General features: G+C 38.2%; 1 protein-coding gene across 1 annotated transcript; it reads left to right on the top strand.

The window, feature by feature from the left end:
- The first annotated feature begins 772 nt into the window (after positions 1–772).
- Positions 773–27,595, top strand: cep152 (centrosomal protein 152). The gene is given in 28 exon segments (XM_056265018.1): positions 773–889; positions 8,380–8,496; positions 9,385–9,435; positions 9,632–9,967; positions 10,046–10,208; positions 10,817–10,957; positions 11,323–11,462; positions 11,580–11,780; positions 11,891–12,038; positions 13,043–13,134; positions 13,238–13,401; positions 13,498–13,705; positions 13,787–13,882; positions 14,744–14,874; positions 14,978–15,106; positions 15,211–15,346; positions 15,804–15,971; positions 16,216–16,488; positions 18,331–18,462; positions 18,544–18,878; positions 19,521–19,710; positions 19,901–19,964; positions 20,044–20,199; positions 21,860–21,941; positions 22,040–22,122; positions 22,512–22,668; positions 22,744–22,850; positions 26,761–27,595. Coding segments are annotated over 28 exon segments (4,869 nt in total). The 5' UTR covers positions 773–802; the 3' UTR covers positions 27,543–27,595.
- Positions 27,596–27,757: the final 162 nt, after the last annotated feature.

Consider the following 27,757-nt stretch of genomic DNA (forward strand, 5'->3'; position numbering starts at 1 on the left):
GAACTTTACAGTAATTTTATTTTATATTTAATGCTAATATAAATATTACATGAACACACACAATCCTTATAAATTGTATATGCAACCTAAAAAATATATATATAATAATGTTATTATTACTACTATCACTTTTGTCATGAATAATATATTCATTGAATTACATTTCTGTCATTTGATATGCCGTAACCATTGGCTGTAACGTTCACGTGACGTCATCCCTCCCGTCAGCCAATCAGAATCCAGGACTTTTGCCGCTGTTTAGAGCGCCATGTTTCAATGGACGGATACTATATCAATATATTTGCAGTAATATCGTTTTTAGTCCGCATTAAACGAGTTTTACCATCTGATTCTGTAACGGCTGAACAGACATTCGCTGACCGTTTATTTATCATGCTCGTGTCATTTCAAATCAATATTGAGCTTGTGAGTCTCCGAGACACTGTTATGTTCCTCATATTAAAAGCACTTTATTTCGGATTATTGTGTTAATGTAGCACTCCGGCGACTTTTGAAAGACTTTAAAGGTAAGAAGAGACTATTTAAACACGAATACCGTTTGTATAGTGCTAAATGAAATACATTTCTGCTGCGACAGTCCGAATAATGTGTTAGGGGTTGAAGAGAAACTATAAATATATAGTATTAACAATGTTCTATGATGCTAACTTACATACGCTGCGCACTACTAGCATATAGGAAAGCAGTTGGTCTCGTTTTTTATGAGTTGGACTGGTTAAATGAAGTGGTTGCTGGTTATTTCCTGTCTCAGGTGTGTCGTGTCTCCTCTCAGGTCAGCAGGATGTCCATTGATTTTGACAGTGCTGCTTTACAGACCCAGCAGGAGGAAGAGGAGTATGATCAGGAAGACTACGCCAGAGAACAAGAGGTATCTGTCCCGTTACTGAACCCTGCAGTTATTTCACAGTAATACACAAACACACCCACCAAACTCGCTTCTGTCATCAGTAGAAATGCATAACTTACTGCAGACACAAAAAAACAACAATCTGATAAATTGTGTGCAGGAACATCAAGGGCTGGTTATTTTAATCTAGTAGATTCAAAGTTTTAAATGAGACCTGTCAGTGATATTAGGAATGGAAGCCACGACTTACTGATGAAATTGACTGTTTATGTCATAATTTTGACTGTTTTTAGGCTATGTCATAGTTTTGGCTTTTCATCTTATAAATATGACTTATGCTGCGTCCGAAATCAAATACTTTCCTACTATGTAGTATGCGAAAACAGTACGCCAACACAGTAGTATGTTCTAAAGAGCACATTCGATAGACACTTTGCTATCCCATGAGGCCACGGGAGAGGATTTGAAAAACAAAACAATTATTAGGCTTTAAACAACAAAATAATACAACATACACTTTGAAGCCAGGCGAGCAAATAACACGCGCATTAAAAAAAAAAATAATTCACAAAAATACAAGACCTTTGTATCATTCAACGGGAGAAGATTTATGAATGGCAGTGCAGCTAAACTGACTGGTAGGTCACGTGACAGTAACAACATGGCGGATGTAGTACATCCGAATTTCATTCATACTACCCTTATTGATACTAAATAGAACATACTTTTAACGATCACAAAGTAAATTTAAATGTTGTACCTACTCAGACAGCATGCGATTTCAGTCGCAATGTTTGTGTCATAATTTCATAAAAGTTAGTGTCAAACTTTTTATGTCATAAATAATTAAGATTCACAAAATACAGGTCCTTCTCAAAAAATTAGCATATTGTGATAAAGTTCATTATTTTCCATAATGTAATGATAAAAATTAAACTTTCATATATTTTAGATTCATTGCACACCAACTGAAATATTTCAGGTCTTTTATTGTTTTAATACTGATGATTTTGGCATACAGCTCATGAAACCCCAAAATTCCTGTCTCAAAAAATTAGCATATCATGAAAAGGGTCTCTAAACGAGCTATTAACCTAATCATCTGAATCAACTAATTAACTCTAAACACCTGCAAAAGATTCCTGAGGCTTTTTAAAAACTCCCAGCCTGTTTCATTACTCAAAACCGCAATCATGGGTAAGACTGCCGACCTGACTGCTGTCCAGAAGGCCATCATTGACACCCTCAAGCAAGAGGGTAAGACAGAAAGAAATTTCTGAACAAATAGGCTGTTCCCAGAGTGCTGTATCAAGGCACGTCTGTGGGAAGGAAAAAGTGTGGCAAAAAAACGCTGCACAACGAGAAGAGGTGACCGGACCCTGAGGAAGATTGTGGAGAAGGACCGATTCCAGACCTTGGGGGACCTGCGGAAGCAGTGGACTGAGTCTGGAGTAGAAACATTCAGAGCCACCGTGCACAGGCGTGTGCAGGAAATGGGCTACAGGTGCCGCATTCCCCAGGTCAAGCCACTTTTGAACCAGAAACAGCGGCAGAAGCGCCTGACCTGGGCTACAGAGAAGCAGCACTGGACTGTTGCTCAGTTTTGCATGTCATTCGGAAATCAAGGTGCCAGAGTCTGGAGGAAGACTGGGGAGAAGGAAATGCCAAAATGCCTGAAGTCCAGTGTCAAGTACCCACAGTCAGTGATGGTCTGGGGTGCCATGTCAGCTGCTGGTGTTGGTGCACTGTAGTGTTGTCAAAAATATCGATATTTCGATAAATATCGATACTGAAATATCTGAACGGTACCAATACTAATTTCCCGAAGTATCGATACTAGCCGAGCAGTCACTTTCACTTCTCTCAAAAGGCGCGTTGACAAACACCACACGTGACGCACTCGTCTCATTCGCTCTGGTTAAATAGCAAAAGTGAAGTGAATGGAAAGATGGCGAGGGCCGAGCCCCCGCGACCGGCTTTGGTTGATTGATAAAGAACACCACGAGCGGGCATGTCGGACAATAGCGCGGACACGCGTAAAAAACACACCGCGAGCGGGCATGTCGGAGTCGGAGAATAGCGCGGACACGCGTAAAAAACACTCCGCGAGCGGGCATGTCGGAGTCGGAGAATAGCGTGGACACGAGCTACACACCGCGAGCGGGCATGTTGGAGTCGGAGAATAGCGTGGACACGCGTAAAAAACACACCGCGAGCGGGCATGTCGGAGTCGGAGAATAGCGTGGACACGCGCTACACACCGCGAGCGGGCATGTTGGAGTCGGAGAATAGCGTGGACACGAGCTACACACCGCGAGCGGGCATGTCGGAGAATAGCGCGGACACGCGAGCGGGCTGCGGGCACCCAACAGATTGTTTGACTATCAATAATCCCTCACATCACTCATTTTTTAAAATTATTGTATAGGTGTAAACACACTTAAGGAACAGGCTCCAGGGGTAGGCTACTATTTAGCAGCATATGCTCCGCATCAGGGGTGTTTGTTGTTTGGACAGACCTGCCCCCACTGCTAAAAAAATCCTCAAGGAAACACTGTAACTCTTCTCATTTGAACTTTTCTGAAACATTAACCAAGATGGCCTAGTATTGTTGTTGATAAGAGTCTGTGTTGTCTCGTTTTAATTCTTAAAGTTAACATAATCTGACTGAGGAATCTTAGACAAGTTAATATTGTAACTGTGGCCAAATGTAAATTAACTGGTGCCTATTTAACTTTATTCAAAAATTATTATTTATTCTGCAATTTTCCTTCATTAGCTATTATCATCAATTTGATTACACAGATATTAATTAAACTAAACAGCTAGACAATGGCATCTCTAAATTCAATAATGACATGCCTTTAACTGAAAATTGAATGTTTAATCTTATCATTATACATTACTGACTCTCTATCCTCCAATTTGATACTGTTAAGTGCTTTTTTGTTACAGTATATTTTAATCTTTGATAACAGTAGGTAATAAAAATACATCATGTTAGCTCTGGTCCAATTAAAAAATATAAACAAATAGAACTCAGGACATTTTTGTTCATGTAAAATATACCTCATTGTCATGTTCTAGACTTGTTATATTTAGCTTTAAATTAAAAAAATACCCCCTTAATATTGTGGCAGTTTTTTCTCCGTGGTATCGAAAATGGTATCGAATATCGATATTTTTCAAGGTATCGTATCGAAGTTAGAAATTCTAGTATCGTGACAACACTAGTGCACTGTGTTTTATCAAGGGCAGGGTCAATGCAGCTAGCTATCAGGAGATTTTGGAGCACTTCATGCTTCCATCTGCTGAAAAGCTTTATGGAGATGAAGATTTCATTTTTCAGCACGACCTGGCACCTGCTCACAGTGCCAAAACCACTGGTAAATGGTTTACTGACCATGGTATTACTGTGCTCAATTGGCCTGCCAGCTCTCCTGACCTGAACCCCATAGAGAATCTGTGGGATATTGTGAAGAGAAAGTTGAGAGACGCATGACCCAACACTCTGGATGAGCTTAAGGCCGCTATCGAAGCATCCTGGGCCTCCATAACACCTCAGCAGTGCCACAGGCTGATTGCCTCCATGCCACGCCGCATTGAAGCAGTCATTTCTGCAAAAGGATTCCCGACCAAGTATTGACTATTGAGTGCATAACTGAACATAATTATTTGAAGGTTGACTTTTTTTTTTTGTATTAAAAACACTCCTTTTATTGGTCGGATGAAATATGCTCATTTTTTGAGACAGGAATTTTGGGGTTTCATGAGCTGTATGCCAAAATCATCAGTATTAAAACAATAAAAGACCTGAAATATTTCAGTTGGTGTGCAATGAATCTAAAATATATGAAAGTTTAATTTTTATCATTACATTATGGAAAATAATGAACTTTATCACAATATGCTAATTTTTTGAGAAGGACCTGTATAATCAGAAATTCGACTCCTGTGATACCATTAATAAACAATGCATCTTTCACTCTGTTAATTTCTGTCTGTACTTCACATGTAAATCATTGATTGCACATGCTAGTTTCAGTATTTTCAACTAGTTTCACTTTGTACGATTTTGGCAATGATTTGGCTTGACAAATTTTAAGAATGTTTAAAGATTTCTCTGTTCCTTGGCCAAAATCTGAAGTCTTTGATCGCTAGATTGACATGTTCACCGACAGCCGATTCAATAGGAGCGCAGATCCTGATGACGCAACTAGTGAGACAACAACAAACCACCACTTGCTCCACACACACACACGTCGTCTTCATTTTTCTTCGGTTTTCAAGACAATCCATGATCAAAATTGGAGACTGTTTTTGTTTGCAAGCCACCAGTTCAATCCCGCATGTACATGCAGCTCACGTCACTGAACGTGTGTGTCACGGATTGATGATGTTAAACGCTGGATGGGTTTTCTTGCATCTTCTTGACTGTCAAACAGTCTGACATTACAACAGAGATCTACAGTGTGACATGATGGCTTATAGCGAGAACTGTACAGCTTACATCATCTAATTACACGAAGTCTGAGCAGTGAACATGGAAACATACACAACAAGATTATTCAATAAACTCTGCTCTTTTTATTATCATCACTTTGTCTCCTGCTTCTGCTCTTCCCTGGCTTTCTCAGTCAAACTCTCAGGCTGATAGAAGACTTATATTCAGCGTCCGGGGTCGGATCTGATATTTCTGACATGGAGATCCATCTGATCTAACATTTTGGCACGATCTAACAAATTGAATAGAAGGCTAAATTGTGATTTTACAAAAAGAGTGAAAATGGTGCCCAGTTTCTGCATTTAAACATATACACTTCCCATTATACACTATCGTTCAAAAGTTTGGGGTTAGTAAGAATTTTCTTTTTTCAAAGAAATTGATATTCAGCAAGGATGAATTAAACTGATTTAAAGGTGACAGTAAAGGCATTTTTAATGTTGTAAAAAAAAAAAAAGTTTAAATAGATACTGTTCTTTTGAACTTTCTATTAATAAAAAGAATCCTGAAAAAATCATCATCACCATGATTTCCACAAAAATATGAAGCAGCACAGCTGTTGTTTCAAGAAATGTTTCTTGAGCAGCAAATCATTATATTAGAGTGATTTCTGAAGGATCATGTGACACTGAAGACTGGAGTAAAGATGCTGAAAATTCAGTTTTGATCACAGGAATAAATTACATTTTAAATATACCCAAATAGAAAGCAGTTATTTTGAATTGTAATTATATTTCACAATATTACTGTTGTTTAGTGTATTTGTAATCAAATAAATGCAGCTTTGGTGAGCAGAAGAGAATCTTAGTGACTCAAAACTTTTGAACAGTTTTATATATATGTTATATATATATAAACAAATGTATTCATAACATTATATTGTGTTCAGGCGCATAACCTAGGCCTATGTCAATTAAGATTTATGTCTATTATGAGACATAATAGGTCTCCACCCTAAAAATACCATGTACCACTAACAATAGCAAGCAGCAAATCATGTATGTATACTTTGTATAAAAATTAAAAATGTGTTTGCTTTCCAAAAACTCGTGTGTGTGTGTGTGTATATATATATATATATATATATATATATACACACACACACACACATGCATTTTTGGAAAGCAAACACATTTTTAATTTTTATATCTGCTAAAAGTTATTTTGACCGCTTTTAGAAAAGACCTCAAAGCTTACAGATATTTGATCATTTTTGTGTCTTCAATATTGGGTACTGTAATGCTAATCAAGTCCTTCTGTCTGTAAAATTCTGTGATATGGCTTGCATGCACTCACTGATCTATATGTCATTACATAGATCAGTGCATGCACTGTAACCATTAATAGTGCTGTAAGAAATGGAAGAGTTAGCCTAGATTTAGTGTTTTCTTGTGATTTTTGTTTCAGCGTTAGCAAAAAATAGGGTCTTACAGCTGACTTTTACTGTAGGCAGTCACCCGGCCCACATTTGTTGAATAATACTTCATGATTATTCATATTAGTAGTTAAAGTTCTTCTCTTTTCGGTCACATGCAGTAACCGTGTTTGTTTTTAAAGGGCAGATCTTCTCCAATCAGAAACGTGTGTGTTCTGACTCACCTCACAGCTATCAGCTCCATGAATGAACATTGGCTGCCATTGGTGCAAGTGCAATGCAGTCAGGTGTGTTTGCTGTGTTTCCACTGCCCTGCATACTCAGAGCTCTTAACTGAGAGATAATGAGAGATTCTGTCTCTGGGTAAACATTTGCACTGAATGGAGGGAGAAATTGTCGCCACTTTTCATATGGATTAGAATCGGAAAGTAATAGTATGAGGTGAATGGAACCATCGATTCATCGGTCATTTTCAGCGGCTGTTTGTCTTTTTTGTCCATCAGAGGAGGAATGTTTCTGCTCCAGTTAACTGAAGCGTATATTCTGACCCCCACAATGGGCCGACCTCAGCCTGGACAAACGAGGATTGCTTAGTTCCTCGTTTTCTGCTTTCTTTTCTCATATGACTCACACTGCTGAAATCCAGCATTGCACACAATACTCCTTCAGTATGTCATTGAGTCCAAGAGCTCCTGCTGTAGCTGTCGTAAGATTGTAAATGCGGGAAAGTTTCATTTCCGAGGGAACGTTTCAGGATGTGCGAGTCATCCAGCAGGAGTTATGGAGGGTGAGTTTGACTGTCTGTCCTCTGATCTGTTTTATCATGAGTTGCTGAAAGTTAAGTGTGCTAGGCTCCTTTAAGACGCCTCAGGGCCATGTGTTGGTGTTTGTGTGAGAGTTCAGCGTGTCTGTAACCGGGCGGGTGTGTTTTTTTAAACGGTTGCTACGAGCTCTGCGCTGAATCGGTTGCTTGCACATGCTTGTTTCATTTCTCATAGTTTCAGTGTTTCCCTTAAAACAATGTTGTATTGATGTCAGCTGATTTTAAATACCAAGCAAAGAAAGTTGTCATGGTCAAACTCACAAAGATTTGCATTCATAGCACTGAATGACTTTTTTTCTGACTTTCGTAAATTGTTTTGTTTGAGGAAAAACATAAAAATATACAGTTATAGTTTAGTTTTTATCAATTTAATTTAGTTGATTAGTTTGGAATCAACTGTGTTTAGCTTTGTTTTACTTCAGATGACAAGGACATTTCCATTTAAGTTGATATTAAAAGGCTAATCCCAACAACACTCCTTCTCTCGAATGGCTCGGACACTGCAGAGCGCAGTTTATCTGGACCAAACACCGATAATAACATTGTCATAGAATTATTGATATGTATTTGGTTTTAAATAGTAAAATATTGTTAAACGAATAAAGAAAAGTCAATTCGGTAAAAGCACATTTAGTTCAAATTAACCAAGATCCAAAGTTACTAATAGCAGTAATGTCATACTAATATCTCCAGTCTGACCTTGGCTTTTCGCATCCAAGTGGACCTGAGAAGACCTTGCGCCGTAACAGTCTGGCGGAGGTGAAAAAGCCTCATGGCTACGGTTCTGAAAGATGGGTTTCTTGTTTTAGCTCCACAAGCTCCTGACTGATCTCCCTGATGATATGCTGGATGACAGTGGTGACTGCTCCTCACCTGAGCTCCACCGCTCCACCTGCAGTCTTCCAGGAGACAACAACAGGTAAACGGTACCAAAACTAGTGCTTTACTGATGTATCGCCAAGGTATATTATTATTCTTCAAGTTCTCGGTATCTGCCAATACATTTTTCTGAATGGCCGATAAGTGTTGGAAGCAGGACTTTTATTTTGTCCCAGCGGCTGAGCGCACAAGACACACAAGAGCTCCCATTCTCCATCTTCATTATTACTGTTCTAATAATTGGTGGCATTCAGAAAACACATTTTAATATATTTAACATTATAATATCTAATAAACATGTACTGACTCAAACCTCATAAACTTGCAGTTCAGATTGTTAGATATGATGCGCAGCCTGAATATAAACTGCATTACTGATTACTTTTTTACTTACTAAATCCTATATCAACCTCAACCAAGGATAGACATGAAACTGCTCTTTTAATTCTTTCAAATACCGGTAAATAATATAAAATTGCATAAATGACTTCCCAGACTTACTGAGTGCACGGTTGGTTCAAATGTTTGCTTTATTTATTCTTGTTTTTTATTTATTTATTTATGCAACTAATAGGATTATAGAATCAAGAAGTTGCCATCTGAAGTATAAATCTGTTTATTTTATAGATTATTTTTGATCGATTTCAAATTATTTTTACATTTTAGTAAATATTGTGTAATATAAATTTAATTGCAGAAATTTTGCAAGTGTTATTTACTATCGTTAAATGAAATAGAGCAATGTCATATAGTCCTATATCCGCTTTATATCTGCCATCAGCCGCTCTGCTCTCTAAGATCCAAAAATCCATATCGGCCAACCTATAATCAAAACACCCTTATGCAACACTTAACTCAAATACCTGTTTAATAAAACATGCTGTACATAAATGTATTGTGTTGTCTGTTTATCTTTCAGACTGGAATGTGCTCAGCAAGCCTGGAATGTGCCACAATGGGAGCATCCAAGACCTTCCCATGAGGAAGTGAGTTTATCTTAGGACCCCCTTGAAAACGAGATGATGCATCTCAAGGGGTTTATCCTAATAAATAAAATTTACAATAAATAATCAGTTTAATTCTGAGGGTCATTGAAAGGAGGAAACCGGTCATGTAAAACTAAATTACGGCTGGTGCATTTAATATACTATTACAAGTTTGTTTTTCTTGCATGTGTTACAGCACTATGAAGAGCACGATCAAGGCTCTCTTCATGAGGACTACAGTTATAGGAGTCACACGTCTCAGACCAACAGTCACCCTCATCACCTCCAGGCCGGGACAGAACATTTACCCACCGGCTGGGACCCGCAGAACGGACAGAACTACCAGTACCAGAGAGGAGACTATGCACACTCATCCGCAGGCACGGACGAGTCCCACGCCACCGACTTCTCCACTGGGGACGGGCCGGAGCAGGACACGTACACTCATAACGCTCTTCATCACGGGGCAGTTTACCAGGGAGACGAGGCCCAGGGCCATGGAGAGCATAACCTCATCAGAAACCGCTTTGAGGTGAATGTCTGCAGCCGATCTTTACTTCCTTTATTAAAAATTGTTTGGCCAATTTATAATTTTGCACATTTGTTGAAGGTTTTTGATAATGGAGGAGCTGGGAACAAACCCACTGACCACTACAAGACCAGTTACCACCCACATCAACCTCCAAATCAGCCGAAGATGTTCAATCCTCAAGTGAGCAGTGAGAATGGCCACTTTGACCAGCTTCAGAGGGACTTCCTGGACTCAACACAGAGTGAGATACTGTTATACACTACTGCTCAAAAGTTTGGGGTCAGTAAGAGTTAAGGTTTTTGAAAGAAGTCTCTTCTGCTCACCAAGGCTTCATTTATTTGAAGTAAAAACAACAATATTGTGAAATAATTATTACAATTTAAAATTCTGTTTTAATGTATTTTAAAATGTAATTTATTCCTGTAATCAAAGCTCTTTTTTCCGCATCATTACTCCGGTCTTCAGTGCCACATGATCCTTCAGAAATCATTCTAATATGATGATTTGCTGCTCAAGACACATTTCTTATCAATGTTGAAAACAACTTTTGCTTCTTAGTATTTTTGTGGAAACCGTTATAGATTTATTTTGTCAGGACTCTTTGATGAAGAGAAAGTAACAGCATTTATTTGAAATAGAAATACAAATCTTTTGTAACAATGTAAAAGCCTTTACTTTCACTGTTGATGAATTAAAGGATTCATTTCTTTAAAAGAAATCTTATTGACCCCAAACTTTTAAACTGTGGTATAATTAATATAATCTGAAATGGATTGAAAACCGATATTTGCAATGACTATGTTAGTAGTATTTTAGCATTCTGAAGTGTGTTGTATGAATGTTGTTCAGATACATCAGAGGGTCAGCAGCTGTCGCAGCTACAGATTTTAAACCGAGCTCAGTCCAGACAGATCGAGGAGCTGGAACAGAAACTAGAGGACTGCAGGAGGAGGATGAGATATCTGGAGCACCAGTTCGCCATCGTCAAAGGTCAGATTTATACGATTTTAAAGTCAGCTTTGAAATGAGCTTCAAAAAGGTATTAGCCCTTATAATGCATACAAAACTATACTCTTTTTATATTCTGGGTCAGTTTTGAGCCAGTGAAACGTAAGCTTACAGTCATTGGTGTTTTTTTTTTTGTTTTTTTTAATGAAAACTATTTATCTGATGTATAGTGAATGTGAAAACATTTAAAAGTTTTGCATTTTACAATGTTATTACAACACATTACTTTTTTAACTACAAAACTTTGGATATTCAAATTATACATGAAACAAAAACGCATCTTAATACCAGGTGTAAACCGTTCTCATTGGGTCTCATTGGTTTTATTACTGTTTGTTTTCATCAAGATGAGAAGGACGGACTGACGGTATCACTGAGGGAGTCCAGCGCTCTGGTAGGGGAGGCGAAAGAGAGAGAAGCTCAGCTGCAGGGGAGAATCAGATCTCTGGAGAAACAGATTCAGTCTCTCACAGACAGAGAGCAAGAGGTACGAGCAACATGAGCAAAGTAAAAGCACGCATTTAGAGCTTGTTCAAATAGTGTAAAGCGCTAAAACACTGAGTGAGAAGAACCCTTGTAAGAGAGGAAACGTGTGCGTACACAGAGCGTAAAGCAGCAGCGTGTGGCCGAGGCTGCGATGGACAGCATGAAGCAGCAGATGATGGAGCTGTGTCGCTCGGACACTCTCACGCGAGCACGTGAGCAGCACGATAGGGACACGGCCGCCATCCGGGAGCAGTCTGAAGCCAGACTGCTCACACTTCAGCAGAAACTAGACGCCCAATCACAGAGTCTGAATGAGCAGGTCAGAGATATGTAGATATGAATTATTCCTGAGTGCAGGTTAACCCCTTACAGGCGGTATTCACCAGAGGGCAGTGCAGGCCTGTGTTTCTCACTCTGTGTGTTTCTCAGGCTGAGGCAGGCCAGCGTTTGCTGGATCAGGTCCGGCAGCTGGAGCGTCAGAGGGAAGAGGATCAGGTGGACAGAGCCTCTGTCATCAACACCCTCACACAGCGCCTGGAGGAGAGCCAGCAGCAGTGTGCCAAACTACTCCACACTGGTATGTGGCATCCCGCGTGCTTCTGTTTATGTTTACTGTTGTGATTGCTGGAGTCTCATGGGTAATCAAATGGGCCAGTAATCTTTTTCTCTTGCGGTTAAAACAGTTTAAGCCTTACAGTTAAACTGCATTGACTCAAATACATATTTGAGCAACGATTAAGAATCCGGGAACCTTCACCTTACCAGAAGGTGGTTGGGTTTTTACAAATTGTCTTATGATTACATAAAATCCTATTTATTATTATTATTATTATTATTATTATTATTATTACAAATGCATTATTATTACAATTATTATTTTTTTATTCATTATTTTTTTCTTTTACTTTGATATATATTTTTTCTCTCACGTTCTCTTTAAAATATATATATATATAAAATACATGCATTTTAATACATTTTTTTTAACTTTCTTTGTTACCCTTAAAAATTAATATTTGAAATAATGTTTTATTAAATCATTATCATTGTTATCACTATTATTGTGGTTTAATAATAAAAAGTATGTTTTATTACAATTATTATATTTTATATTTTAAAATAATATAGTATTATAACGTAAATATAAATTGTATCATCTTTTTTATCTTTTTATTTTTTTACTCATGCTCCCTATATTTTTAAAATATTAATTATTTGAAATATTTTATTATATTTGTATTGTTGTTGTTGCTTAATTAGTTAATTAATTATTGCAATTATTATATTAAAAAACAAGTATTATAATAAAATACAAACAGCTCATTTCTTTAATTTATCTAAATTCTTTTATTTTTATTTATTTATTTTGTATTCTTATTTTCAAAGAGTCCATATTCTTTACTTTCGTACCATTTTATTTTTCTCCAGAAATCAATTTATAAGGTTTCTTAAAGTGAAAACTCTTGTTTTAAATAAAGGAAAATCATGTTTTCCGTGTGTCCTCTTGATGAATGCCCAGAGGAAGTTTGGTCTCCCATGTGCCGGTTACCATTTTCCCAAAGCATCTTCTGTTCTCTGCAGGCTCTGTACAGGAGATGAGCCAGTTACAGATGAAGCTTCAGCAGACCCAGTCTGCTCGCACCATCAGTGAAGACATCAACAAAACCCTGCAGGTCAGTCAATCCACTGCTGTTTGAAAAGATTTCAACTCATGGGAAACTGAAGCTGTCCTTAATACGTCTACAAACAGAGCCTGTGTGTTTCTTCACTTAACAGGAGGAGTTGACTGACCTGAAGGAGCAGATCAATCTCTATGAGTCTGCCATTAAACATGGAGCCCTTTCATTAGAGTCTAATAGAGACTGGGACAACCATCTGTCTGAGTCCTACATGGACCTGGGGATCAAGAAGTCCAAGTGGAGAAATGGACTCATCCACAGGTAACGTTATATTGTACAATAATGATCCAAACTGCGTTGCTGCATTGTATATTGTAAAATCTTATAACCATAACTTTGTTACACACTTTGTTCCAGCACACCTCAGATTGCAGAAGCAGGAGACCCCAACCTGCTGAAGGAGGACGTGGTGCGAGAGCTGAGGAGCGAGCTGCAGCGCTGCCTCGGTCACCTGAAGACCAAGCGCCTGAAGATCGCTGAGCTGCAGGAGGAGCTGCGACGCTCCCAGAGCAGAGCACAGCAGACACAGATAGAGCAGGCCGAGAGGATCGCACGAGACTCTGAGGTCTGACCTACAGCAGATCAAACCTGTGTGCTCAGTCTGCTGTGGTGGATGCTAGACTTACACGTTCTGCGTTTAATACAGGTGAGGGAGAGCAGCTTGGAGAAACACCTGGAAACCCCTCACAAAGACCTCATCAGACTGCAGGAGGAGCGGGCCGCCCTGCAGGAGAGAGTGGAGGTCAGAATACCTTTGGGTCCCGTTGTATCTTCACAAAGTTAGACGACACTTCTGTCTGGATCAGTGTTATTGTTAACTAAAATCCTTAAAATCATTTTTGATAACTGAAATAATTTACTGGATATAATAGATGTTATTATAGATAACCTTATATAGAAACTATTAAAGGTTTAATACAGAAACTGAAATAAAGGTAAATGTAATGTTTGGTATAAATGTATGTAAAAATAAATGTCTAGAGAGAAAAATCTCTAAATATTTAGATCAAATAAATTGAAGTTAAATAGAAATATTTTTTGAAAAAATATGTATTAAATATATAAAAAAAATGTAGGAATAAATCTCTAAACATGTAGATAAAATGTTTAAAATAATCAAAGACGTTCACCTTGATATAAAGAAAAAAATCACGAAACAAACTAATTGAAAATATAAATATTCAACAAATTAGAATGGTGATAATATAAATGTATAAATATATTTAGGCCTTTTGTCATTTATTGATACAGACATGAAATGATGGGGTGAAAAGTGTTGTTTTCATTAAATAAAACTATTAAAATAAACATAAATGAAAATTAGAAATGTTGCCTTGGAGTTTGTTGAAGTACTGACATTATTAAAACTGAAATTTAAAAAGAAATTAAAGCTGAACAAAAAAAAAAATTAATGACGAAAGCTCATGACTAAAACTTAAACTAAAATCTAATTCTAAATATTAATAAGGACTATACTAGTTTAAAAATAATACTACAATAACACTGGTCTTGATCTAATTGTTCTAAAAGAAGTCATTATTTAATTAGCTAGTTGTTGGACGACTATCCGCCCATCCTGACCCGTCTCTATTGTGAACTGCAGGCTCTGGAGAAGAGGAATCAGGATCTGAAGCAGAGTGAAGAGAAGGTGAAGGCCGCCAACTCTGAGCTCTGCACCAAGATGAGAGAGATGATCCAGGAGCTGGACCAGGAGAAACAGGAAGCAGAAGAGAGGTCACATATTCATTCATTTAGCTAAGAAGGGTCAGGCCTTAATCAAGTGAGAGTTAATTTGACGTCTGTGGAGCTTCATCTCTGAAGTGCTTTGTGCGTGCAGATACGAGCGGACTCAGCAGCAGTACAGGGATGATGTGGTGCATCGTGTCCGTGAGGAGCTCATGCAAGAGCACACGGCTCACATCGAGCAGCTCGCCAGCCAGCATCTGCAGCACATCCAACAGCTCCAGTACTTCCACCAGTCTATTACGTCATACTGGATTACAATACGTCATTTATAAAGCATGCAGAAGCACAACTGCTGACTTTCATTAACCCCGGGTCCTTCCACAGGTCAAAGCTGACTGATCTCAGTCAGGAGGTGTTAGCTGTGCAGGAATGCTACATATCTGTTTGCAAAGAGAAGGACAAGCTGGAGGAAAATCTCCAAAACAAGCTTGAAGAAGAGAAGAGATTGAAAGAAATTGAGGCAAGCACTGGATTAGGTTATTTATCTATACAAGTTTAATTAATTTATTTACTTTTGTTGAATTATTTATTTATTTATTTTTTTAAGTTAAATGTATTCATTTGTTTAATTTAATTTACATTTGTTTGTTTATTTTATTTATTAATTTGTTATTGATTTATAAAATAATTTCATTCTTTATTTGTTTATTTATTTATTTAATTACATTTTAATTGTTTATTTAAATAATTATATAATAATTCTTTATTTTTGTGATTTGATTTAATTCATTATTTATTTTATTTATATAATTAATTTACTATTTATTTTTTTAATTTATTAATATATATATATATATATATATATATTAAGATTGTCCATTTCTGTCTAACTGGGTAGACCAGACTCTCGTCTGGCTGTGTGAGACGTTAATATTTGATCATGTTTGCTGGTGTTGCAGTTAAAGAGGCGAGAGGAGAGTGCGGGTGCTCTGGAGTCACTGAGGTCTGAGCTGGAGTGTCAGCATCGGGAGGACGTGTCTCGGCTCAAAGCCCAGTGGAGGACACACACACAGGCTGAGATTGAGCTGCAGGTCAGAGAGCAGCTGGAAGCCCTCAGGAAGAGCTGGCTGCAGGAGCAGGAGACGGTTAGTGATGATGGGCTGTTTACGCCACTGTTCTTTCTGCTCTGTGCCAAGCCAGCATGGTCTTACTAAATACCACTGTTGTGCCATTCAGATGGAGGTCAAATGCTCTTATATGGTCTCTGTTTGTCTACTTTGCTTTGTCTCTTGTCTTTTATTTCATCTGGCTGTATGTGTTTCATCTGTCTCTTTGTTTGTTTGTATTTTTGTTCTTGTCTGTATGTCTTTCTGTCTGTCTTTGTGTTAGTTGGAGAAGTCCTGGGCTCAGAGGTTACAGGAAGCTGAGGAAGAGGTCCGGAAGGCCGGGCAGTCAGACACCCGTGAGGGAGCGTGTCAGACCGGCTCGTCTGAGTCGGCGGGGCAGCTGATTTCAGCGGAGGACCTGGAGCTCCGGCTCAGAGCTCAGAGAGAGAGCCTGCAGCAGGAGGCCTCGTCCGCCCAGGCCAGAGCCGTGGAGGAAGCAGTACGACACGCTGAGAGAGAGCTGCAGCAGAAGCACACTGATGACATAGCGCTCCAGGTGTGACGGATTTACTGCTCTTAACATTAAATACCACCATTTACATAGGGCTGGGCGATGTGGCCAAAAAAAGGATCACAATAGAACGTTTCATATCAAACTATATCGATAATTATCAAGATAAATGTCAAACCTTTATTTCATTCAAGTTTAAAGGCAGATTTTTCCTCCTGTGTGAAAGTTGTAGAAACCAGACCGTAATTGTGATTTTAAACTACTCTTTATTGTACATGACAATCTCTTGCCAAACAGGTGAACATTTCACAAATCTGTGGTAGATTATTCCAAATATTTTTTAATTCTTTACACTTTTTTCAGTCTTTTTTCCTTAATAAAATAAATATCTTAATAGAAAAATGTATTTCTTAGTTTCTGCATGTTCTAACAGGTGATATTGTTTCAAGTCATGAAACAGGTGCAGCCTGCAATATTAATAATATTACATGTTTTGTCTCTTAGAAATGCACATTTGATAGTAGCTTGAGTTGACAGTTGCAGTAACTTGAGTCGGGATGATTTATGTTCATTAACAAAGACAGTAACATCTGGAAAAGTTGAAACAACCTAATTTTTATAGGGTAAAATTTAAATATTGTAACTTTGAGTTTTATTAGAATTAACCATTGGTCTTCCATAGTATCGTACATTTCGATCATGATAACCACAGGTCAAACCAGGCATATAGCACCTCAGTATCATGGTAAAATGTAACTATATGGTTTCTATGGTATTTGTATGCCTTTTGGCGCATAAACATTATCAAACCTTTATAATTTTATAGAGGAAAATTATATTGTGATAATTATCATTATCGTTTTATCACCCAGCCTTACATTTACATAAAACGATAATGAAAATTATCACAATATAACTTATGTAAATGTAAGGCTGGGTGATAAAACGATAATGATATTTACCACAATATAATTTATCACCCAGCCTTACATTTACATATATTATATTTAAAAAATGGACTAGTTCTTCATGACCCTTGCCTACAGATTATAAAGCCCACTGTATCATATTTGATACAAAAATGTCTAGGGCCTCTAAATTATCAACATGATCAAAACTTTGCGGAGTAACTCTTGTACACGGTCCTCTACATGCCTTCTGTCGTCTGATTGATGGTTTATAATTTTTAACAAGTAAATGGCCTTTTATTATAATTGTACAAATGTCCTCCTTCAGGTTGTGGTACACCAGTCTTTACTGATTTTTATAAAGTAAACATAATAACTTTTATATTGTTTGTAATATTTCAAGATGAACACTTACTGGACTGAAGCAACTTAGGTTTACTTGATTATCCATGCATATATATATATTATCCATGCATATATATAAATCATGTTAAAATGTGAGTATCAAATATAAACATCAGGCTTTTGAGGAACTTTTATTTGTCCATCATTGTTTTGCATTGCTTTATATGTTTTTGCCCCCACAATAAAAACTACTGAGCTTTGATCATAAAACTAAGCATTTAATTATCATCTTACTAAGACATATGCATTTTATGTAAGTTATATGTTATTTTGTTATAAAGATCTCATTGATTTACATTACAAGCTATCAGAATTTCATCTTTGCCATATAAATATCAGCATCTGCACCAAAGTGCATGTTTTTGCTCCGTTTGGGCCTCTGAATTAAATCGAGGTGTTTTTCCTCCTCGAGTATGAGCTCCTTATTCTCACTGTAACATACAAGCCATAAAAGTTTGATGTTTTAAAAACACATGTAAGCTTTCGTTTAGATTTTATCTAATGGTTCAATAAACTGTTTCCTATTTCTATGTCAGGCTTTACAGGGTTAAAAATCATCTCTGCCATTTCTTAGGTTGAAGGTGCGATATCAAGGGCTCGTTCTCGATGGCTCCAGGACTTGACATCCCTCCCAGAATACAAAAGCAGCTTGCAGACGGAGAAGGATGAATGGGAGCGACTACAACAGCAGCATGTCCAGGAACAGGTATTTGTTGTATTGGCCATTCTAAAATAATTTCTTCATATTTAATTTCAGAGTTGCTCAACACTCTCCTCCTAACCCCAGGTGTCTTCAGCTGTCAAGGCAGTGGAGGAAAGGTGGCAGGACACGCTCCGCACCAGATGCACCGAGCTGGAGCAGTGTAACCGGAGAAACGGGGAGCTCCAGGAGGAAGTGCTTACCCTCTGCACCCGACTGGAGCGCTCATGCCAGGAGCAGGCCGCCCTCATCAAAGCAGAGCTGGCTGCAGCCCGAGACGTTTGGATGGAGGACAAGCAGGAGGAGATGTCCCGCCTCAGGGCGCAGCTCCAGAGAGAGCAGAACCTGGAGCAAACTGACACAGAGCTACAGAAAACCCTCAGGGAAAAGGAGCAGGAGTGGAGGGCTCAACAAGAGATCAGGTTCATAATAATCTTCATAATTACGAGGGTTTGCTTATATATATATATATATATTTATGTGTGTGTGTGTGTGTATTTCAGTTTATATATTATTTATTTACTGTTGGTATAGTATGTGTTGGTAGTATTCATATTTTCAGGTTTCATAAAAATTTTAGTGTAAGTTTTAATCATTTTGTTTTTTGTTAGTTTATTTTTTATATTTCTATTTAGTTTTAATTTAGCTTCTATTTATGTATTTTTTTGTCCATTTTATTTGTATGTCAGTTTCAGTTGAAGTACTTAACTTATTTCAACATTTCTAAACTATTTTTTTTTTAGTTTTTCATTTAATATTTAAATGTTATTTTATTTCAACTTTGTTTCATTTACGCATATAAATAATACAAAGATTAAATATTTGATGTCATATTTTAATCAAATTCTATGTTCATTTATTTATTAAATATTGCTGTTCAATGATATGAAAATACTTTTTTAGATGCTTCATTTTGAAATAGATGTATATAACATTTGTAATTCAGCAATATTTTGTTTTTTAATTTACATATTTTGTAAATTTATGTAAATACATTTTTATTTCTATAGTAACTAATTGATAGTGGTGTAAACGAATGTAAACAGAGGACTGTTGTTTTGCAGACTGCAGGAGGAGAGGCAGCGGGTGCTGGAGGATCTGAAGGAGGTGCTGCAGGAGGGAGTGAAGAGGAGAGCCAGTCCAGATGAACACGAGCTCAGCAGTGTGCCAGGAACCGTTCGGTCCAGAGTCTGGGAGATCTGCAGAGAATCACTCACTCAAGCCATCAACCAAGCCAAGCAGGAGTGGAAGAAGGTGCATACATCTCATTACACTGTTTTGAAATGCTGCGTCACTGTAATGAACACGGCCACACCCACAGAGTTCCCTGTTCTTTATTATACGTACTATATTATACGTATTATAATCATATTTATGCCGTCTCTAGATCATCGGTCTCCACCCAGAGAAACACATTAAATACTTTGTTTCTCTCACACTTTAGAGCAGCGAAGACAAGCTGAGACGTGTGCTGAAGGAAAAGCGTGAGCGTCACGAGGCAGAGATCGGTAAGGCTCTCTGCACACACACCTCACACACTGCTGGAATCAGTACCTCTTCCCTCCTCACCGGTTCCTCGCCCTGCAGCAGGTCTAACGGCCCAGAGGAAGCAGGGGGAATGCACTGAGCCTCTGGCCAAACTCCAGAAGAAGAATCAAGAGCTCCAGAGACATCTAGAAAAGGCCTGCCGCCAGCTCCAGAAGACCGTTCGAGAGCACAAGAGCACCCTGCAGAAGATGAAAGGTGCTGCTCAGTGTGAGATTCCCAATGCTAGAAACTATGGGGACACATGCCTCTCACTAAACATTTTAAGATATCAGTAAATGAATTGGGTTAAGTCAATTAATCAAGTATTATTCGTTATAAATTATAATGTAAAATAATTATGAAAAATAAGTTAGCAATTATAAAGCCATAAATCAATGAAACGGTCAAGTTATAAAGTGTCTAAAATCACACATTTTTGTGCTTGGGTTCCTACAGTCATGGAAACCGTGAAAAGTAAAACAATTCAAAGAAAACCGTATTGTTTAAATGTGTGGGAACCGTGTGCCCCGAATTCATTCTCGTGGGAAAAAATGGTTTGCGAAATGTCTTTTTGCCGTCATTTACATTTAATCACTTGGCAGACGATTTTATTCAAAGCGACTAACAAATAGAAGCAGTCAAAGCAACTAAAGGGCAACAATATGTGCTGTGGCAAGTCCCAGTTAGTCTTAGCAAAGACTTTAGATTTACAAAGACGGTTCACTCCTATTACTTATGAATGGGAGAAACTGCCATATGAAGGGTTGTCACTTAAGTTTAAGTTTAATTTGTCATCTAATATTCATGTTTTATTTTATTTCAGTTAACAAAATGATTTTTAGTTAAAGAAAATGACACTGATCTTTTCTCCCCATCATTTCCTGTTTTCTCTGTACTGTCTGTATCATCAGTAAATGGAAAAGGGACAAAAAAAACCTACAGTTCATTTTCATGTTTAGAGGCTTTTTTCTAAATATTTATTTTTATTATTATTATTGATTTTAATTTCTCAGCTAATTTATTTGATTACCAAATGTATTTGAACCCCTGATTTTGTCTAGGGTTGGAAGGGGTAACATTTAGTTTGTGATAATTGTAATGGCATGTGGGGATGGCAAGAGACACGTAAGCATAAATAATGCCAAAATAATTGATTTTTTTTATACACAGGTGAAAAGTATACAAGAGATGAGACATAATAATGATAAATAAATGATAGATAAATACACAAAGAGAAAACTACATTTACAAAAACTAATCAATACAAAAATAAACCCAAGGGAAAAGGGACTTGAGCGACGCCAGAGGAAAGAAAAGAACAAAACAAAACCCAAGACTAACTTCTAACCTAGTGTGTCTAATACATCAAAACTTCAAGTGTTAGACAATGTATGTCATGTGACGTCTTACTTGTTCACTTTCTCCGGTATATGGAGAAATAATCACCATCAGAATGACTACGAAAGTAACAAAGTTTGGATGAGGTGCAAGATGACAAGACAAAATGGTACAAGTAAACACTGTCATAATAATAACAAGCACTAGCAAAGGTTAAATTGACCTTCTTTGCATTCGCTGTTGCTCGTTTAGAGTCAAAGACGACTAGCATGCGTTCATTCTGGCGTGCTATTTAAACTTGATTGACAGCAGGAGCAGTGATGTCACGCAGGTTAATGATGATTGACAGCTGCTCAGGCCAATAGCAGTCAATAGGGGTGAGCCTAAGAGAATGACAGGGAGCGAAGGAGGAAAATATTCAGGCACACCCACAGGGACGTAACATTATTATTGATTGGCACAAATGGACCCTCATAAGAAGTAAATGGCATGTGGGAGAAGACTTTTTATTTATCTATCGTTTTTCATGTCAAATCAGATGAACATAAGGCAGCCCTGCAGAAGGAGCAGCAAGCCCTTGAGGAACTGAAACAAACCTCAAATGCAGAAGCACATTCAAGGTTTGTAAACACTTCAAGTTTGTTTGTTTTCTTTCATAAGAGCACATCGACTACAAGAGCAGCGGGTCTTAGACTAACAGTCTTCATCAATGTTTCAGCTGTTCAATCAGCCAGCAGAATCTTCAAGCAGGACTTGAGGAAATGAAGGAGCAATACATGAAAGCAGTGGAGAAAATCAAAGGTGAGTGCAAGGCCTCTATATAGATGTTTTACAGAACTAATCACATTTTATTCCTCTTAAAAAAAAAAACATGTTCTTCAATAAGACCAGTGTTGGGAAATAACTACAATTTTACTACAAGTACTGTTGCAACGCAACTAAATCATTTTTTTAATGGTCTAGATTTTACAGTAATAGATATGTTTACATAAATTATTTATTTAATAAAGTTATTTTTACACGCTTGAGTAGTTTGAATGTAGTTACCTACACCCTACCAAACTTGTAGAGTAGCTAACTACTTAAAGGGCTTGTCTGCAGTTTAACTACTTTGAAACTGAAGCTAACGGTTAATAAAGTTGCTCCCTCAACTCTGATTTTATTTCATACTTTTTTTGGTGTGTTTGTAGGCGACATGCTGCGTTACCTGCAGGAGAGTAAAGAGCGGGCGGCAGAGCTGATCAGGACTGAGGTCCTGAGGGAAAGGCAGGACACGGCCCGACGGATGCGCAGGTACTACCTCACCTGCCTGCAGGAGCTGCTGGACGACGGAGGCCAGGCCGCGGGGTATGGAGACGCACAGATGATCTCCTCTCTCTTACTCTTACTCTCCTCTTCATTCTGCTCTTTTTCTTTCTCCAGAGCAGAGAAGAAAATCATAAATGCTGCTAGCAAACTGGCCGCCATGGCCAAAGTCCTCGAGACCCCGGTGTCCAAACGCAAGCTTTCAAGAACACAGAACTCTCAAGGTATGCTTTCAACTCTGTAAAAGGTGATGTGTGTAGCATCTGTGACACTAGTGTCATCTAGCGGAATTACAAAAATAAAGCATATCACAAATACAGCTCTTAACAGGCCAGTGTAGGCTGCATTCAATAAAAGGCCCAACATATGAGGAATACTTTTAGCTGTGTTGCTATGTGTCATGAGTAAGCAACTGAGTAGGCTAAACACTGTCTAGAACGAACACGAGCGTCTTGCTTAGGCAAGGCAAGGCAAGGCAAGTTTATTTATATAGCACATTTCATACACAATGGTAATTCAAAGTGCTTTACATAGAAGAAATTAAAATAATCAAAACAAATAAGAATAATTAAAACAGTTTAGAATAAAAAATAAAATACAGTAAAAACAGTCGGACGAACAGTGGCACAGTGCTCATTCAGTAAATGCATAGCTAAACAGATGTGTTTTGAGTCTGGATTTGAAAGTGACTACTGTAGGAGCACATCTGATCTGCTCTGGAAGCTGGTTCCAGCTGCGGCTGGCATAATAGCTAAAAGCAGACTCTCCTTGCTTAGAGTGAACCCTTGGTATTTCTAGCTGATGTGATCCTAATGATCTGAGTGATCTGTTAGGTTTATATTCAGTGAGCATATCTGCAATATATTGAGGTCCTAGCCCATTAAAAGATGTATATACCAGTAATAATACTTTAAAGTCAATCCTAAATGTAACTGGGAGCCAGTGTAGAGACCTGAGGACTGGTGTGATGTGTTCATATTTTCTGGTTCTGCTCAGGATTCTGGCAGCAGCGTTCTGTATGAGCTGCAACTGTCTTATGGTCTTTTTAGGAAGGCCAGTGAGGAGTCCATTACAATAATCCACCCTGCTGGTGATAAAAGCATGCACAAGTTTCTCTAAGTCTTGATTGGAAACAAAGCATCTAATCCTTGCAATATTTTTCAGATGATAGTAAGCTGATTTAGTTATTGCTTTGACATGACTACTGAAACTAAGATCTGACTCTAGAGACACACCAAGATTCCTGACTTGATTTTTAGTTGTTAGACCCCTAGCGTCAAGGTATGCATTCACCTTGAGAACTTCATCTTTGTTTCCAAACGCAATGACTTCAGTTTTGTCTTTGTTTAACTGAAGAAAGTTTTGGCACATCCAACTGTTGACTTCATCAATGCATTGGCACAGGGAGTCAATGGGGCTGTAATCGTTAGGCGATAGGGCTAAGTAGAGCTGTGTGTCGTCTGCATAGCTGTGGTAAGAGATTCGGTTCTTTCTCATTATTTGGCTCATTGGGAGCATATATAGGTTGAACAGGAGTGGTGCAAGAATTAATACCTTGAGGGACTCCGCATGTCATGGACGTCCACTCAGACTTATGGTCTCCTATACTCACATAATAACCTCTCCCTTCTAAGTATGACCTGAACCATTTTAGGACTATCCCAGAAAGCCCCACCCAGTAATAATAAACCTTTGTCATTTGAACATTTGTCTTTCTGAACGGGTGCATTACAATGCCATATTGAAACATCCATTGTAGCACGTTGCGTCACAATGCCCTGTTCGCTTCGACGTGTTCATGGCCTGCGTTATCTTTGAAGGTCTAAATGCTGTGAATTTTGATACCAGAAGTTGAATGTCTTTTCCCATGTAACGTGTCAGTCAGCTAAACACCTACAGTAGCCACGCCCCAAACTCTCCCTATACAGCGTATGCATTGAAGTCACTTTCCCGCCAGAACACGCCCCCTCAGCCGGACTGAGTGGCAAAAGAGCTGCTGCTTGACTGGATCTAATAGGGGAAACTGTGTAAACGCGAGTAAAACAAACGATTATCAGTTTAAACTAAAGGTTGGACTCGATATAGTGTTCCTTACAACTTACCAAAGATCCAGCGATCCATGGAAATAGCAATCATGTTTCCTGACATTTATATGTGCCTGATTTCGACGCCGGGGAAATAAAGTAAATTTGCCTATGAAATCTTTATATAAATACAATAAAAACAGGTGATCACTTATATCATACATCATATATTTACTTATAAAGTAAATTTGCCTATGAAATCTGTATAAATGCAATAAAAACGGGTGATCACTTATATCAATGTTATATATGTTTTCATATTAGGGGTGGAACGGTACATGTATTCGTATTGAACCGAAACGGTACGGGCGTCACGGTTCGGTGCACGAATTTACACGGAGAAATAAAACTCGCGTGCAAATTAATTACTGTAATGCGGAACTACTGTTAGATACGCGGGTTCTTTAGGGACACATAATCTGTAGCATCGGCTTAGCTCTGAACGCGCGTTCACTTCAAACGTTGGCTTTATACGCGCGTCCTATTCGCTTTTGGACTAGCGTCGAACAAGACGCGATAGACGCGAATTTGACGCTCTATTCGCGTTTGGTGTGAGTCGTGACCGCATAATGAACAGGCATGCAATGCTGGAATGTGTGTGCGCGCGCGCGAGAGAGAGAGGCGCAACAGTGGAAACATAAAAAACATACTCCGTAATTTTGTTCATACAGATCATTAAACCTGCAAAGTGTTTACTTATATTTGTGTACACTCGCAATAAAACACAACATTGTGCTTTTGACACACTGTAAACTCTTGTCAAACTGTAACCTACAACTGTCACCCAACCAAAATCACACACACACTGTTTTAAAAGCAAAACATATTTATCCAACTCCATTTCAAAACAGTCTGTGTGTTCCATCTTTTGGACATTCATCATATTGCATTGGTTTTCATTTCTCGTCCTCGGAGCAATAATCTTACACATTCTACATTGATTAAAAAAGAAAATCGAATGTGTTTTTAATGGTAGGCTAGTATTATTTTATACAGAAATCAATTATTTATAATTCAGATGAGAATAATGTTACATTGTTAATTAATAATGTTAATTAATATTAAGGAAAACAAATATATTGATCTGAAATATAGCAAAATAATTTTAAATTAATTCAGGTACAATTACCAAACATATCGCAAGGTCTTTTTGTCTTTTTATTAATTTAATTAATAAACTAATTATATTAAACTATTGTCAGTGCACTACAAATAAACTGGTTCTATGCCTTTATTAATAAAACTTATTTAAAAAATACAATGCCTTCTGCATTTTTGTTTTGCTTTTCCCTCCATTGTACCGAAATCGTACCGAACCGAGGTATGAACCGAACCGTGACTTCTGTGTACCGTTCCACCCCTAATTCATATCGTCCAGCCCTAAAACTTGTATAGTTTTTTTTGTCAGTGTTTATTTAAAAAGGTCCAATTATACAGAATATAGGATGGTAAATATTTAATTGATGAGTTGTCAATACAATATATAAAATTCAGCATATTGACACAAAATGATAAACTGCAAATCCACCTTTCGCTGCCTGGAGTTGAGTGGTTTCTATGAATTGCAGCGACCCATTTGCTTCTGTAGCTTTCGGCAGTCAGTAAAAATATACCTCAGATTTCTTGTTAAATCTAGTTGTACAGTCAGTCGCAAAGCTCTTTCTCGTTTTAGATTCACGCTGAAAACAAATGCTGCCGCTCAGTCTTTGTGCCACTCAGTGGGCGTAACCGCAGTCACTCCGGCCGACGGTGACGACACACACGTACCCTCTATAGGTTGAAAGAGACTGACAGATCTGAGCGGACCGCTCTCAATGATTTGTTGTTGCCTGGGAGGCTTAATTATTACACTATACCATTACAGTATACCATTCACAGTGGAGATAAACCTGTGATAAACCGGTGAATGGTATATTAGTAGTCAATGAATAACAAACTGGTTTAAGAGAATGTATTTTAACCAAAAAATCTTACCCAAGTCTTCATTATTAGCATGATATGGCACTTTTACCGTACATTTATACCGTGAAAATTGACTTTTTTTGCTTAGGTGGATCAGACAAGACAGACATTGGCTCTCCTGCTAAAGTGCTGGGTGCTGCGTTACACGGAGCTGAAGCCCACAAGGATGGTAAGGACAATCGGATCCATCAGATCTACTGCCTAACGGACACAAATTATACATCCATGACGGCTAAACAGACCGGTATCAAACCTAAAGGCTTTGAACCAGATTCCCTGAAGTCTGCAGTGACCTGTGGATCTAAAGACCCTCTTACGCTTGGTCAGGTAACTCAGAAACACACACACTTTCATGATAGTGTTTTTAACAGCTATGTCAGGACCCCTAATATCACACTGAGAAAGCAGAGCAGGGAAATGCTCATGGAGGGCTTTGAGTCCGGAAGAGCAGAACCATCAGCCTGTCAATCATTCCTGATTGAAGAAGCGCCTGTTCGGGATGATGGACAGAGTGACTGGAGTTTAACCAGTCACGGCTCCAACTTTATGAACAACATTCACCTGACGTCCTCCTATCCTGAGCCTGGGAAGCCTTTCTCATTGAACGGCCCGTCCTTGGCTGGTTTGGACTTTGGAAGCTCCATCGGTGATAACTCTCATGTTACGATATACAAAGAGATTGTTCAACCTCCGTCTTACTCTAAACCCAGCGTGTGTGTGGACAGAAGAACAAATAAACACAGAGAGCCAATCCCTGGATCTGAGGGACATGGTGTCTGGAAAATGCGTCCGAAGAGCTTATTTTCAGAGTTGAAAGTGCGTCAGCAGGACAGTGGGTTCGACAGCCCGTTGGCACTGCTTCAGGAATGAAATTCCGATTTGTTTTGTGCCTGTGCAAATATTCTTTGTATATAAAAGAGTTGCAGTGTCTGTTAGCCTTGTGCAATGTGTGTTTTTTTACTTGTTTGAGCCAAATGTCTTTTGTACTCGTCTTAGCAGTTGTACTGTCAGTGCTTGAATGTGTTACCTTTTAACTTAATAAAACAACATAGTTTTACATTAACTAAACCGTTTCTTTTCGTTCT

The sequence above is a fragment of the Rhinichthys klamathensis genome, unplaced genomic scaffold, assembly GCF_029890125.1.
Source record: "Rhinichthys klamathensis goyatoka isolate OS25496 unplaced genomic scaffold, OSU_Roscu_1.1 h1tg000228l_1, whole genome shotgun sequence".
In the NCBI taxonomy this organism is placed as follows: domain Eukaryota; kingdom Metazoa; phylum Chordata; class Actinopteri; order Cypriniformes; family Leuciscidae; genus Rhinichthys; species Rhinichthys klamathensis.